General features: G+C 37.1%; 1 protein-coding gene across 2 annotated transcripts in view; it reads left to right on the plus strand.

Annotated features, from left to right (window-relative positions):
• RNF152 (ring finger protein 152) overlaps positions 1 to 8,074 on the plus strand; it is a 100,874-nt gene extending 92,800 nt beyond the window's left edge. For both annotated transcript variants that reach the window (XM_027869102.1, XM_027869101.1), the window contains exon 3: positions 2,593 to 8,074. In XM_027869102.1, the coding sequence (XP_027724903.1) occupies positions 2,751 to 3,368 (618 nt within the window). In that variant the 5' untranslated portion in view covers positions 2,593 to 2,750 and the 3' untranslated portion in view covers positions 3,369 to 8,074. The remainder of the gene's footprint in view (positions 1 to 2,592) is intronic.
• Positions 8,075 to 14,935: the final 6,861 nt, after the last annotated feature.

The raw sequence follows: 14,935 nt of genomic DNA on the forward strand, positions 1-14,935 counted from the left end.
TTAAGAGTGTTTGTATCTTCTTTCTCTGTACCAATGTTTGATCGTCAAAAACAGTATTTGGTCAGGTGTGTCTTTGGTTGAAAAACGACATGGTCAGACAGAGTAATGGCATAGAAGGGAAAGATGATCCCTTTTGATTGTTTATTATTGTGGAATGTTAAAACCAAATTTTACTTTTTTTCAATCAATGAAAATCCACCTTCTCTCCCTCCCACATTGAGAAAGAAATAAAAACAAAATCTCTGTCTCAAACATGTATAGTTAAGCAAAACACATTTCCATGTTGACCATATCAAAACAAAACATGTCTCAGGTCTTCACTCTGGTCAGTCGCCTCTGTCAGGAGGTGGATAACATGTTTCATCATCAGTCTTTAAGAATCTTAATATAAGGAACTTTTAAGCTACTTGGATAAGAAATATTCTATACATATGCTGTATGTGTAAGATTAGGAAGTTATTGAAAGTGATCAGAATCTATTAGAGGCATTTATGAGGGAAAGTCACCAACACTAGGTATCCTGCAGACGTCTCAAACTCAACCTGCCCAGCACATATGATTATCATCCTTTCTACCACTCTTCCTAATTTTCCTTATTTTTGTGAGAAGTGTCCGCATACTTCTAGTCTTTCTAGTTTGCAACCTCAGCGTCTTCCAGTTAGTGATCTTGGTTTGCAATCTTGGAGTTATTCTTGGTTCCTCACTTTTCCTTATCCTTCACATTCAGCTAGTTGCAAAGTCCCGTTGGCTCTACCTCTATCTACAACATAGCAAATATCCATTCCCTTCTCTCTAGTCAGTCATGTAGTTGAGGCCATCATTAACCCTTGCTTGAACTAGTATACTTAAACCCCCATTTGGTTTCCTTTCCTCAAGTCTCTTCCTCCTGCAGTTCATTTTCCATACAGCCGTGAAAGTGATATTCCTAAAGCATGGGTCTGCCCATGTCATTCCCCAAAGTCATTGCTTTAAAAACTAGTGACTTTCGGTCAAATTCAGATTCGTTCCTTTATTTGGCATTTTACATCTTTCACAATCTGGCCCCAGCCTATCTTTTTAGTCATATTATATATTATTCTCCTTCATGCATGCACTCAAATTCAGTCATAGCTTAGATCAGAGACCCAGAACTGGGGGGAACTTCAGAAGACATTTAATCTAACTGAGACCCTGGGAGGTTGAGACTCGCTCAAGGAAGCAAGAGAGTCAGGATTTGAACCCCAGATCCTCTTGATTCAAAAGCCAGCACTATTTCCACTGTCCTGGCACATAAGCACTTAATAAATGTGTATTGTTTGCTCGCTGGATTATATATCATGTTGCCCGTTCCTTTTCATTCCTCACCTTTCATCTCCACTCTTGACTTTTGCACAAGTGATTTCCTATCCTATCCCTGAGTGCAATTCTCCCTCACCACTTAGTTCTTCAAAGCTCAGTTCGATATCACATCTTTTGTAGCTACCTCCTCCACCCCAGCTGCCAATCCCTTCCTCCACTCCCAAATTTTCTTTGTATTTACATATATATATATATACACGCACACTTATATGTACATGTTGTTTTGATAGAGTGTAAGTTCCTTAAGGGTAGAACTGTTTTAGTTTCGTCTCTGTAATCCTGGCATCTGACACAGTTGCTGACACATAGGTGCTTAATAAATACTTGTTGGCTGATTGATAGGAAGAAAGCAGTGTTGGTGTGACAAGGTCACAGAGGTCAGAGAAAAATTATCTTTTAGGAGTGTTTGCACACCAACCATCTCTGACACTCAGACACTTAACATGGGAGCACAAAAAAGTCATTTAACCTTGGTTTTCAGCATCAGTTTCCTCATCTGTAAAATGGGGATAATAATGCAAATAGTACCTTCCTCCAGATTGTTGTGAGGCTCAAATAAGACATATGTAAAGTGCTTTGCAAACTTAAAAGGGCTAAATGAATATGTTGTTATTATTGGGGCCAAGAGAGGCAAAGAAAACAAAAAAAAAGATAAAAAATATAGATGAGTTTATACAGTGAAGGAATTAAGGAAAAGTTTTCAATTATTTGATGTCTCTAGGATTTGTCCTAGCAGGAAAGTGAACTCGCATTCCTTTGATAATGTAGAAATGTTGAAAAAAAAATTCATTCCCTGAGGAAGTGAAGGGACCTAATGGAGTTTACTGAAGTATTTGTTTCTTTAAAAATGAATCTCATTCTCCTTGGGAACCTATTTGAAGCATAGAATTGCCTTGGTTTATACATGCAGCTTTCATTAACATTACCTTCCATACATCCTAGGTCGTCCATAGTCTTAAGGGTAGAAATGCTTTTAGAATCCTTATTCATTGTCAAGACTTAATTTAGATTTATGTTCTTGAAGGTTTTGTGGAGAAAAGGTTAAGATTGCAAACAGCTAGTGATTTTCTGAGTGTGGAAGGTGGAGAGCGGTGTCTGGCTGCTATAAATCTCCCATTTTATATTTCTGGATGAAAAAAAAAAGAATTCTCAGGTGGTTTGAAATAGGACAAACATATGCACAGATACCCATTCTTTTCCTGAGTTAGGGTGGACTTCTTCAATTAACTTATTTGTGTTCTGTATTTCCTTCAGGCATGACCAAATGTCCTAGATGCCTGTGAACTTCCTGGTCACTTTCCTGCATTGGAAGGACACCAAGAAAAGAGTGTATCCTGAGCAGAGCCCCACCCTACTTTAGATTGTGGAGGAAACCCCAAGGTCCTGAACCTGCCCCTCCCTGCCCAGAGGTGATGATGGAGACCCTTTCTCAAGATTCTTTGCTGGAATGTCAGATTTGTTTCAATTATTACAGCCCCCGAAGGAGGCCCAAGTTGTTAGACTGCAAACATACCTGCTGTTCAGTTTGCCTCCAGCAAATGAGGACAAGCCAGAAGGACCTGAGGTGCCCCTGGTGCCGGGGTATCACCAAGCTTCCCCCGGGGTTCTCCGTCTCCCAACTCCCTGATGATCCTGAGGTGCTTGCAGTGATTGCAATCCCTCACACTTCGGAGAACACTCCTGTCTTCATCAAACTTCCTAGCAATGGGTGTTACATGCTACCCTTACCCATCTCCAAAGAGCGAGCATTATTGCCGGGAGACATTGGCTGCCGCCTGTTGCCAGGTAGCCAGCAAAAGTCTGTCACTGTGGTGACGATCCCAACAGAACAGCAGCCTCTCCAGGGGGGGATTCCCCAAGATGCGGTGGTGGAGGAGGAGCAAGACAGGAGGGGCGTGGTGAAAAGCTCCACCTGGTCAGGGGTTTGCACTGTGATCTTGGTGGCCTGCGTCTTGGTCTTCCTACTCGGCATCGTTCTCCACAACATGTCTTGCATTTCTAAGCGCTTCACTGTGATCTCCTGTGGCTGAGGAAGGCTGCAGAGTGAAATTCCACATGTGTGCCAACTTAGGGGTTGAGAAGGTATTGGTGATGGGATCACAGTGAGGTGTATACGGCAACACTGACCAATTGGTGCAGGGCACTGGGCACTGGGTAAGCCACTTAATTATCTGAAGATAGACCCGAAAGGCAGAATGCAGGACCTCTCAACAAGATACAAGGGAAACTGTACTGAGTGATGGTCACAGCTTGGAAGGAGATTGCATGTATCACCATAATAATTTATTAAATGAACTGTAATTTATGATTTTATCATGTTAAAACATATTCTACCTAGATGTTATACTGTACAAGTATATAAGATGTGATCTCTAAATGCAGTAGATTAAAATCAAAATGCTATGTATAGAAGTAGAATAAACATGAGAATCAATGTAACAGGTATGCAATGCTGGTTTCCTTTTTTTTTTTTAAACAAGATGGAAACTGTTTCAAACAAGAACTCAGTCTTGATTTAGTTGATAAGGCATTTTTATACCTTTGGAATTGCACCTAAATTAAAATAAGTTAAATGGACTATAGTTTTTCCAGAGCAAATATTGGGGGGGGTGTTTCATGTGTGATGTGTTTGTCATGCACTGTCCTTTTGTCTTTATCTGTAGTTAAAGTTATATGTTTGTTGAAGTGCAGAGCCCTACAGAGAAGCAATAAAACAAATAACAAGGAAGGAAAGATTTATTCCTGCTGAAAATTTGCATATTTTTTCCTCTCAAGCCATTTTGCAAAACAAGTATCAGATGTGTAAATACGTATGTGTGCACACACCTCTGCATTTTATTTACCTCAGGTTTTAAAATCCTTTCAGAAAGTATTTGGGATGCTAGACCTTTATGGACATGAGGGAAATTTTTCAAGAAGTTATATCATGGGAAGACTGAATCATTTCTATGAAGAAGCGTACATATGTCACCTTGATCTCTTCTCTTATGTTTTGGGGTTGGAGGTATGGCAAAAACTGGAGGTGATATTTTCATTTTTTCTCTGAATTTTAAATGGTGATGGGTGTGTTCAGTTGATGATAGATCTGGGTTTATGGATAAATACACTTTATGGGATGCTTCTTTGGAAGATGATGTTGACAGGGTGATAAAACCACTTGGAATTGTATTTTTTTTAATTGTTGGTACAAAAATAGAGGAGTGTCAGTACAAAAGAAAGCATCTACATGTTGAAAAAAGTAGCAAGCTAATTTAGCCTCATATATTCCTGTTTGAAATGATAAAATTCACTGTTTATTACCTCACATGGCCTGGTGAAGGAGGGTCTAATATTAAATGACAGATCTCTGTCCATTGCCATTTTTTTCCTTACCAAAAAACCCAACAAATCTGTGGGCTTGATAATTCTAATTTTATGTGACTATGGTAAATCAAATAACATGTGAATAGGACTTAACTTTTGGTGATCTCCAAGTTCCATTGAATCAAGGAAAATGAGGAGAAATAGAAATTGACAGGCAGGTCCCTAATAACCACATTTGGGAATGTAGTCTGTAAAAATATGGAACAGATTCATTATTTTGTATTTAGTTATTTAAGTATTATCTCTCACACATTAAAACTGTGTATAACAGTGGAATTCATCTGATATAAGGCATTGGAATAAACACCAAAAGGATAATATGAGGGGAAATTGGTGTGACTATTTTAGTATTGATGTCTACTTAACGATGCAGTAGTAGGATTGCTGAATGTGTCCAATTCTTTTTCTTGAGATATTTAGGAAATTCATTTGGAAAGACAAGAAATTAGGTTAAAATGCCATATTGTATAACTCATTGGGCATTATACAACAAATCTGGAAATTATTTGGTATTAATAATTTAGGTATCATATTAGCTGACTGCTCTCCTGTATTATGTAACACAGTATACTATTGGGTTAGTGTCAATTTCTCATTCTCTCCCAGGATGCTGTAATGTATGTCTGACCTAAATTTCTTATCTAGACATTTGCTTGTTTCTATTGCATAAGCAAATTGGAAAATGCATTTTTCTTTTTTAAAAAGTTACTTTCAAAAGATCTTTACACTTCACATTTTAAGCTGTGCCACATTTTTATAAATATTGGAGACTAAATGTAGCACAGTGTGTAGAAATGGACTACCTTATAGTATAACGTATGATCTAATAATGCTCCCCTTGTGTGAAGTAGGTTATCTTAGGCTTTAACCTACTTTAACCTAGGATATTCTGTGTTTCTTAGTATGAGACCCTACAATAAAAATTATTCAGGAAGTTAGAGTTAACAATCTAGTTCTGATTTTGCACTTAAACAGTGTGAAACTAATTCATTCAGTGACAGATTGTTGGTCTTGCTACTTTATTCAACTTTGAAAAATTTGAGATTAAAAAAATTCTTATTACTTTTGAATTTTGTAAAGTGGATTTATTAGTGTACCTGTGTATCATATTCATTTTCGTTTGTGAATAGTCAGGCATTTTTAAAAAAAAAGCTAAGGGCCCTACAGAAATTCATTTTAACCTCCTGTATTTGAATGAACTTCTGCTGTGATATTTACCAGTGATACAGCCAACACAGCTGTCCCTTCTACTCCTCATATCAGCTGACTAAAAGACAAGATTTACATACACAGAGATCTTCACACCAGTACAATTTATTTTTTTTTCAAATACAAATTTGAATGGACTTAACAGAGTTGAATGTTAGGGCTAATAGGGATCATAGAAATCATTTATTCCCAACCCCTTATTTTATAACTGAGATAACAGACCCAGAGAGGTGTGAAATCATTTCACATAGAGCCAGGAAGAGAACTAGGGTCTGACTCTGGTCTTTTTTACTCATTTCATTGCACAACAAAAGAGAAGCAGAGAGTGCTTATTTTTATATTCACCTGCCTATTTTTCCATAGGTGGGCTCTCCTGGATTTCTGTTGGCACCATCTTGATTTCAGTGGTAATGCATATCACTTACTCACCAGCTGTTCTCTGTTTGGTTTAGGTAGATTTATGTGTTTATTTTTAGCTAATTCTTCTCTGTGAGACAGAAGAGGGTTTAGTTAGTGATATATAAGTGAATTGAAAGAAAGCTGTCGAATGATGTGATTCTGAAATGCAAGGTTTTCAAATTGCTTACTAGTCATTTTTATAATGTTTAAATGATATGTAAAGGTCTGTAGGTGTTTTGTAAATATTCAGCAATCAAGAGCATGAAGTTTGTTCTCTATCAGTGAACCTCACTTGATATGAATACAGTATTAGCAAAAGAACACTCAATTCAAGAGTAAAATTTTCAACTAAAAAATCCACAGTGTATTTTTTTTAAATAAAGGTAGACATGGCCAATTGTAGAAGGCATGAGTTGTGATAATGAAGTTTTCTGTGTCAGAACACTAATGCCTGATGACTAGAGAGCTGTAAGATATTTAGTTTTCTATAAACAAAATGAAAAACTACAAAATTAAACTTAAGCTTGATCTAAATCATGAGTCACAGCAGGAGCTGTGATCATGTACTGGTTAATCATATTGGCATTATTTATGCAGTTGCACTTTTGAGATTGAGCATGAGGCCTTAGTCCTTGTTAAAGACTGGGTAATACGTAGTTGAAAATTTCACTTATTTTCCTCTTGGGGCTATCAATGGACTTAAAATCGAGTATTTAAAGTATTTAAGGGTGAAGGTCCACTGATGTCTCTTCTGTGGTTATTTGTTAGTTTGCATTAACAAATGATAAAACAAGCTTTGAATGCCTATCATGCCTCTCTACACGTGGGATTTTTGAGCCACAGTGTGATAAGAGGCTTATTAAACAAATGTGTGATATCTCTCTTTGCTAAATCTATTGTTACTTAGCAATAGCTCTAAAATGTTTTGGCTTACAAGCTGTGCATGGTATATGATGTGAAATCATTTCAGGATTCTGTGGTCCCCAGATTAATGTCAAATGGATGAGTAAGACAACCTACTCATCTCACTTTTCTCTTTCCTTCCCACTTCTAGGTGCATTGATGTTTTAATAAAGATGCATTAGTCTGTATGAGAACTCAAGTTAGCATTTCTCCAGTGTTTTAATAGAAAAGATCTTTAGTTGTGTTGATTATCCTTTAAAACCTACCAGCTAAATGTGGTTATGCTGGGGTTGCCTGTGTATATTTGTATGTAGATGTATATGTATACCTAAGTTTTCAGATGCCAAACTGAAACAAATACTATTTTGCATTTTAAAGAGAGGACTAAGTAGGGGACTTTATTCAGGTTTATATTTCATTTCTCTCTGAAAGAATTTAGGATTGTAACTCCCATTGGTTTACTAATAAATTCCTTCCTTTACTTTATTCTCATAATTTACTTAATTCTTCCTAAGGAAGTCATCTGATTTATGAAAAATAAAACTTAACTACAGAAATACTTATGTGACTAAAAAAGGACAAAATCAAACAGTCCAGAGATGATGGTAATTAGATCAGAAGACAAGGATTTAAAAGTCATTTTATTCATCCCTATATGAAGACCAACCTCTCCCCCAAAGGCTATCCAGTGTGATAATTCTAGGTCTCCTGCATCTTAAAAGGCTATTTTCCCTACTACACTTTACAGTCTATTTCAGAGTAATAATATTTATGTAAAAATTGGTTAATATTTTTATCACCTGAAGTATAATGAAAATTCTAAGCGTTTGATTTTTTTCCCTTTAAATTGAAGGTTTTTTTTTTTCCCTATGACTCATTTTTCAAAAGAGAAGGTCAAGACTCTTGTCTTATGTCCTTTAGTAGGAATTGACTTCCTCTCTTGGTTTCCTTTTGAATTGTACAGAACAGATACTGATTTCATTAATATTTAAGTGGGACATTAGCTTCACAAAGGTATATAATCAGTGATGTATAGATAATAGTTTCAGGATTTTATAGCTTTAAGACCTTAAAGAATATCCACTCCAACTTCAACTAAGTCAATTTACAGAAGTCAAATCACTTACTATAAAGTCATGTAACTAGTTAGTGTTAGAAACTTAATGTCTTATTTGTCGTTTCACCTGAACAATTTATTTGAATAAACACTTGGCACTTTTGATGAACAATGATATTTAGAAGTGCATTTCTGAGAATAACAGATAAATGCCACCTCCCTCCTCTTCATTAAATACTTGTTTTGTTTTTGTTACTGAGTGTTTGGTTTATTTTCACTCGGAGTAATTTATACTATCTTGCATTAGTAACAATACAAGAACGAAGTTAATTATCACTTGTTCATTAAAAAGTCACCACTCCTTTCTTCATTCCCTTTATCCATGTCTCCTCCAACCCTACCTTGTGTTTCTTACCAAATCCTTTCTTTCCAGTGGTGAATTTCACTTAGACTGGAGCTTGAACTGCTTTGAATAATGAAATTCAAAAATAGTTTTTGTTAACATCTGTTGTGTTCAAGGTGCTATGTTAGGTGCCAAGAATACAGACACAACAACAAAACAGTCCCTGTCCTCTAGAAGCTTACAGTCTAAAGGGAGACACAACATGTAAATAGATGAACCAGGTGAAATGTGTAAATAGATGAAACAAACCAGCTGATCTTTGATTCTTGAACATTTGATGGGTTACCTGTTTATAATAGTTAGTGGCTACTGGTTGCCCTTTTCATTAGTGCCCTTAATCTAACCAGGATTTTACACTTGAAAGACGAAAGGAAAAGGAGGCTTATTATTTAGTCTAAGAAGTAACTAAGATGTGTATTTTTAAGGATATACATTGGCGATCATGCTCTTAGACCTTTTTTAAAACCTCAAAACATTTTTGGGAGCATGTTAGTGAAAATTAAATAGCTTTTTTTTTGACACAGCCAACCATCAGAATCTATGTTTATACTTTAGTTCCATGTACTGTAAAAGCTATAAATTACAGATACGTAAAAGTTTTCAGTTGTTTTTAGCCATGTGCTGCCAATTATGTGTAAAATCCTGATGGAAATGTAGTACTTAACCAGGTTGTGATTATATGTACTTCAGTGAGTTTGGATGTATAGATAATTTATTAGCCAATTATCGTGTGCTATATTATTGTCTCACCAATTGCAGGGAGTGGGTATGTAACAAAAACACATCCATTATGTGTTTGTGGAGATTTTGGTCATATTGTATACACTTTTGGCACGGCAGCCATTGATGAATGCAGAGTATAACCACTTTTGAGATGTGATCCGTTGCCTCCCAAGTGGCTTCTTATTTTGGGGTCTTTTCAGTGAAGATGGCAGCACATGACTTTTGAACTCCTGAAGCATGACTGATCTTTTAAAGTTTACCTCACATATAGAGGCCATTTTTTTTTTAATAAAAGTGAATTTCAGAGCTTGCCCTGCTGTGTGTCTTCACATAAAAGACATCATGATAGTAAAGCAGGTCCTGAGCTCTCTGGTTAATACTGCATTCTTGAAATCAAGGGTATTGTTAGTGTTACTAATTATTATATCTCACAGGCAATCACTTTGCAATATATGCCAGGCAAAATATTCAAGAACTCTTAAAGTTTGCCACAGTGTGACTTTCTTCTTCTTCTTCATATTCTTAAGGATGTTATGAGCTTAGGCCCCTTTTGTCAAACCCCTCTCCAATAGGTCATTGCCCTGAAACACATGATGATAAGCTATAGAAATAGCAGATATGGATTATTGTGGTGTCCCAGGCTGTTTCCAAAGGGGCTCTCACTTTTCAGTTTGAAGTATGCAGTCAGATGATCCCTAAGTATCAGCAGTGGATAATATTAGTGGAGAAAAGAGTAGAATGGAGAGTAAAGCAGATCAAAGAGGTGGGTGCCTCTTCAATGAGATTAGTTTGGTGCCATCTATGCTATCTTTTACTAGCAATAATTAGTATGGTGGTACTACCCTTATGTTGTGCTTTTGGTATTCTTTGAGGGGTTTTTCTGAAACTTGCCCTGTGGGATATAGTTTACCAAATGCCAGAGGAGATAACCCTTTGAGAAGGAAAGCCAATTCTTCAAAATAGTAAAGTCTAGTAATGATGGCTAAAACGAAAGTTGTAGTTGTGAGATCCCAAGATGACTAGCAAAACTCAGTTGTGGAAAACAGAAAAACCAGTAATGAACTAGACAGGACACAAGCTTCTTTTCAACATCTTTCTTGTTTCAACCAAGGTCTTAAATGGCTTGAAAATGAACAGCATGTTCAGAATGTTCTAACTATGGTGAGACTTGAGAGGATTTGAGTTAGAGAGAAGCTGAGAGGATTTGAGTTATTCTTGCAATCAAAAAAGAAGTCAACTTGGGCCCCTCTTGTAGAGATTTTCTCTCCTTAGATTGCTAATACCCTGGCAATTTCAGACACATGACCAAAGCAAATTGTACTGAAAAATACAAACTCCAGCATCCTTTGGACAGCTTATTACTTGTTCCTTTGGATACGTGAGCTGACTTAAAGAGATAATTACAATTGGATTTTGAGAAACATTTACTTTTTAACTTTTGGATGTTCTATTTTCTTTTTTTCCTTGTTTCATATATTCACTCCTACTTGGATATGTTTTGCTTATCTACCATATGTAGGTGTGAAGTTGGTTCCAGTTCAGGGTCACACAGACCTCCACCCTAAGTCTCAGAGACTCACTGCTCCTTGTGTAGGTTCCTGAGTCTTCTCTAGCTTTCTCCAGTTGATAATATTCCAGTCAAATAGCTTAGATTAATACTGCTCAGAGGCTGTTAACTCAAGTCTGTGACATGTTTCATTTGCAATAATGTGGATAATTTATTTTAGAAGCTTTTCTTTAAAGGGCTAAGTAGCCCTACAGATATATGAGCTGCCGGGCTGTGTAGAAATATCATCCAAATGTTGCCAAATATTGACTTTGTAAAGGGGATATGAAGCTGTTGTTTATAAATCTGAATGTCTTAAAAGCATTCTTTGCTTGCTCTTTCTGTCATAGATGGTGTCTTAGAAAGTCCTGTGTTTTTTTTTCTCCCACTGATCCCTATTTTAATATATGGCATTTTTGTATGCCAGACCAATGTCTTGTCCTTTGTATATGTGGTAATGTTGATTTTATGACAACTGTTAAAACATTTGTTATGATTAAAATTCTTAAAATGATTTCAAATAGGCTGGTAGTTTTTATTTTTTTTTTCCAAAAGAAGAAAACTTGACTGGAATTTTTATCCATCAGTTTCACTAAAAATTTTAATAGACTTGGGTAGAAATAAGGCAAAACCTAATTTTTGAGCCAAGGGTTTTGAGAGTGAATCTGACTTTCAAGTGGCCCCCAGAAAGGCCAAAGAAAGCATTCTTTATGGGTTTTGTAAAGTAGGATGGAAAACATGTTGCTGAGACTTGAATTTTGACACTATGCCATGCCCTGACTGATGTTTTTAGAAATGATGCAAAAGGCTTTCTGCTCTGGTCCCCAGTGGGAGCCCTACTGAGGGCACCTCCGTGTAAGCCTCCATTCATTCAGGAACAGCATGAGCTGGCCATGGTAACGTGCTAAGTTCAGAAGACAAATGTTTTAAAGAAAAGGACTTTTGGCAATATGGACTCTTTCAAAAGATTTGTGTCACTTGGGAAGAAGATGAGGATTCAGAGACCATCCAACCTCATTATTCAGATGAGGAACATGTGACCCAGAGAATTTAAAGGCTCTGCCCAAGGTGGCAGAACAGGAGGAGATTCCAACCCAGCCCCTCTATGAATAATGTGACAGATACGTGGTGAAGGCAGTAAATATTGACTTTTTCTGGTAACTAAAAAATCCCACAGATTTAGCAGTTGAGGATACAACTGTGAAGGGTGTCTTAAACCATTCCATACCACTACATTGGTCTTGATACATGTTATTTCTTTTCTTGAAAAGGTTAAATGATTATTTTGCACATATCTAAAAATTTCCGACATGAAATAATCTAGCCTTAAAGTGGGAAAGAAAAAAAAAAAGTATCCCCAGCTATTACTGGGCATATCTGCCCATACTTGAAATGTTCCATCAACACAATTAAACAGCTGAGAAGAAAGTTAATTCAAAATAATGGGATGGATTGGGTTGAAGAGAGGATAGAAAATGACAGATAAGCTTTTAGGCAAGAACCTTTCACGGGCTTGGGCAAAAGGACTAATGGCTTTGTAATGCAGGGGGTCTTATCCCTTTAAGTCATGGACCATTGGGTGCAGTTGGGTAAAACAGACCCATTCTCTGGATAATGTTCTTAAATGCATAACATAAAGTATGTAAGATTACAAAGGAAATCAATCATATTGAAATAGTTATCTATCTGCTTACACTTTTAAAATTCATAACCCCAGGTTAAGAACAACTGTTGGGAAAAGAAATATGGTAGAACCAGAGGGGATGAGACATTTATGGTATTGAAATAAAGATCATACGTTCATAGGATTAAAATTGGAAAAGAACCTTAGAGGTCTAGTCCAATCCTTTATTTTATTTTATAGGTGAGGAAAGAGACCTAAAGAAGTTGTGACTTAATGGGGCTGGGGTTTGAACTCGGGTTATCTGACTGCAAATACAGTACTTTCCAGATATTACCTGTTGCCCACTTTAGTGATTGCTGTAGCACTCCAAGGGCACAACTTTGCCTGCTTTAAGAGTAAAGAGGTAGAAGCAGGAGAGTGGTGTTTTTGCCACTATCCTGGTCCAGCCTTACTAACCACATGGTTCCACTAGAAGGAGAGTGGAGGCATCTGTAGTCAGGATGGGGAGAAGGTGGGAAGTGATGGTAGCTGAAGAGAAGGGAAGCATTATGAATGCTTCATTTGGCTTGTTGGTATGTCTTTTTTTTTTCTTCCAGTTAACCTCCTTCCCTCACACACTTATTTTTGGTAACTTGGCCAAATTCTGGGAGCAGGAGCCCGTCTAGCTGCCAGTAAACTATTTTTTCCCTATGGTGGTTAAAAAAAATCTTGGAAGCTAAATGCTCCAATGTAAATAACACAGCACCGGAGTAACTACAGTTGGAGACGGAGTAAAGGTAGATGATCTGGAGTAAAATATGGACCCATCTCTTCCATTAGTTTAGAGAATCATAGAGCTGGAAGTGACCATAGGCATCAACTGGTTGAAATCTTACATTTTAGAGATGAGGAAATCAAGTCCCAAAGAGGATAAATAACACAGGTATCCAAAGTGACACTAATAGTGACAAGTAGGATTTGAACCCAGATCCTCTTATTCTACACTGTACTACCCTACCTTTTAGTGATAAAGAATGGGGGAGAAAGAAGTTTGTGTGTTCTAAAACCAGCAATCTGTAAGCATCCATAACTAGAATTAATCTCTGAAAAGGAAGAGTGGTTAAAATAGAGCCAATCTAAGTAAGATGAATAGAGTGTTAAACTTGGGAGTCAGGGAGCCTTGGGTTCAAATCTCTCCTGCCTTCGACTTGTTAACTATGTTACTCTGTGTAAGCTACTTTAACCATTCTGAACTTCAGTTTTCTCATCTGTAAAAATAAGGTTAATAATACCTACAGTACTGATCTCAGGCTCATTCCGAGGTTTAAAAGAGGTTTGAACCTGTCTCAGTAAGGAAACTTTCTACCAATGCAAACCGGCAACTACTTTTCAATTTATGATCTTAGTGTTTTGTCCGGGACTCTGAGATGTTAAGTAATTTGCCCAGGACACACAGCCAATGTGTCAGTTAAGTTTTGAACCTACCTCTTCCTAACTTGGAAGCTATCTACTGCATCAGCTCTTTTATAATGTAGCTAAAACACTTTGCAAATTTTAAAAGCAATATAAATATTATTGTTATTCAATGCTCTTCTAGGCCTCCTCACATTTTAGACCTACTTTTCCTTCATTCAGTTGTATCTGGCTCTTCATGACCTGGTGGACCATAGCATGCTAATACTGTCCATTGGGTTTTCTGGCAAAGATACTAGAGTGGTTTGCCATTTCCTGCTCCAGTGGATTAAGTGACTTGCCCAAGATCACAGAGTTAAGTGTCTGAGGCCAGATTTAAACTCAGGTCTTTTTTTACTCTAGGCCCAGCACTCTATCCACTGAGCCATCTAGCTGCCTCCTTAGGTATCTAATTGTTTTTGTTTTTGTCTCTTTCCACCCTCACCCCCCATTATGGCTGGGTTAACTAGAGATTCACACAGTATCATCCCATCTGGACCTTAAATCTCCCCATGTTGCAATTAAACCCTCCTTTATGTATTTTCATAGAACTATAGAATAAGAAGGAACTTTAGAGACAAAAATATCATTTTATAGGTTAAAAAAAAGACCTAGAGAAGTTATATGATTTGCCCAAGATCATTCACCTAATTGGTGGCAGAGCTGGACTAGAACCCTGAATCTGTCTTATTTCCCATAATACTGAAGCAAAGGTGATATTTTTCTGGGGTGATAATAGGTAACTCCTATTAATATTTTGCCAGCTAATTGGTCACCTCTCCCAGAAAACATCAGAGCTGGGAATTTCAGGCATTGAGGGCAGGCCATCGGGGACATATCTTTGGTCAGGAATAGGTAACCCTTAGGTAGGTGTCCCTCAAATCACACCAAGTTTTCTGAGCTTGAGACAGAGATGTGAGCTGAACCCGGGTCTCCTGG

This window comes from Vombatus ursinus, unplaced genomic scaffold (genome assembly GCF_900497805.2).
Source record: "Vombatus ursinus unplaced genomic scaffold, bare-nosed wombat genome assembly UNPS02014791.1, whole genome shotgun sequence".
Taxonomy (NCBI): Eukaryota; Metazoa; Chordata; class Mammalia; order Diprotodontia; family Vombatidae; genus Vombatus; species Vombatus ursinus.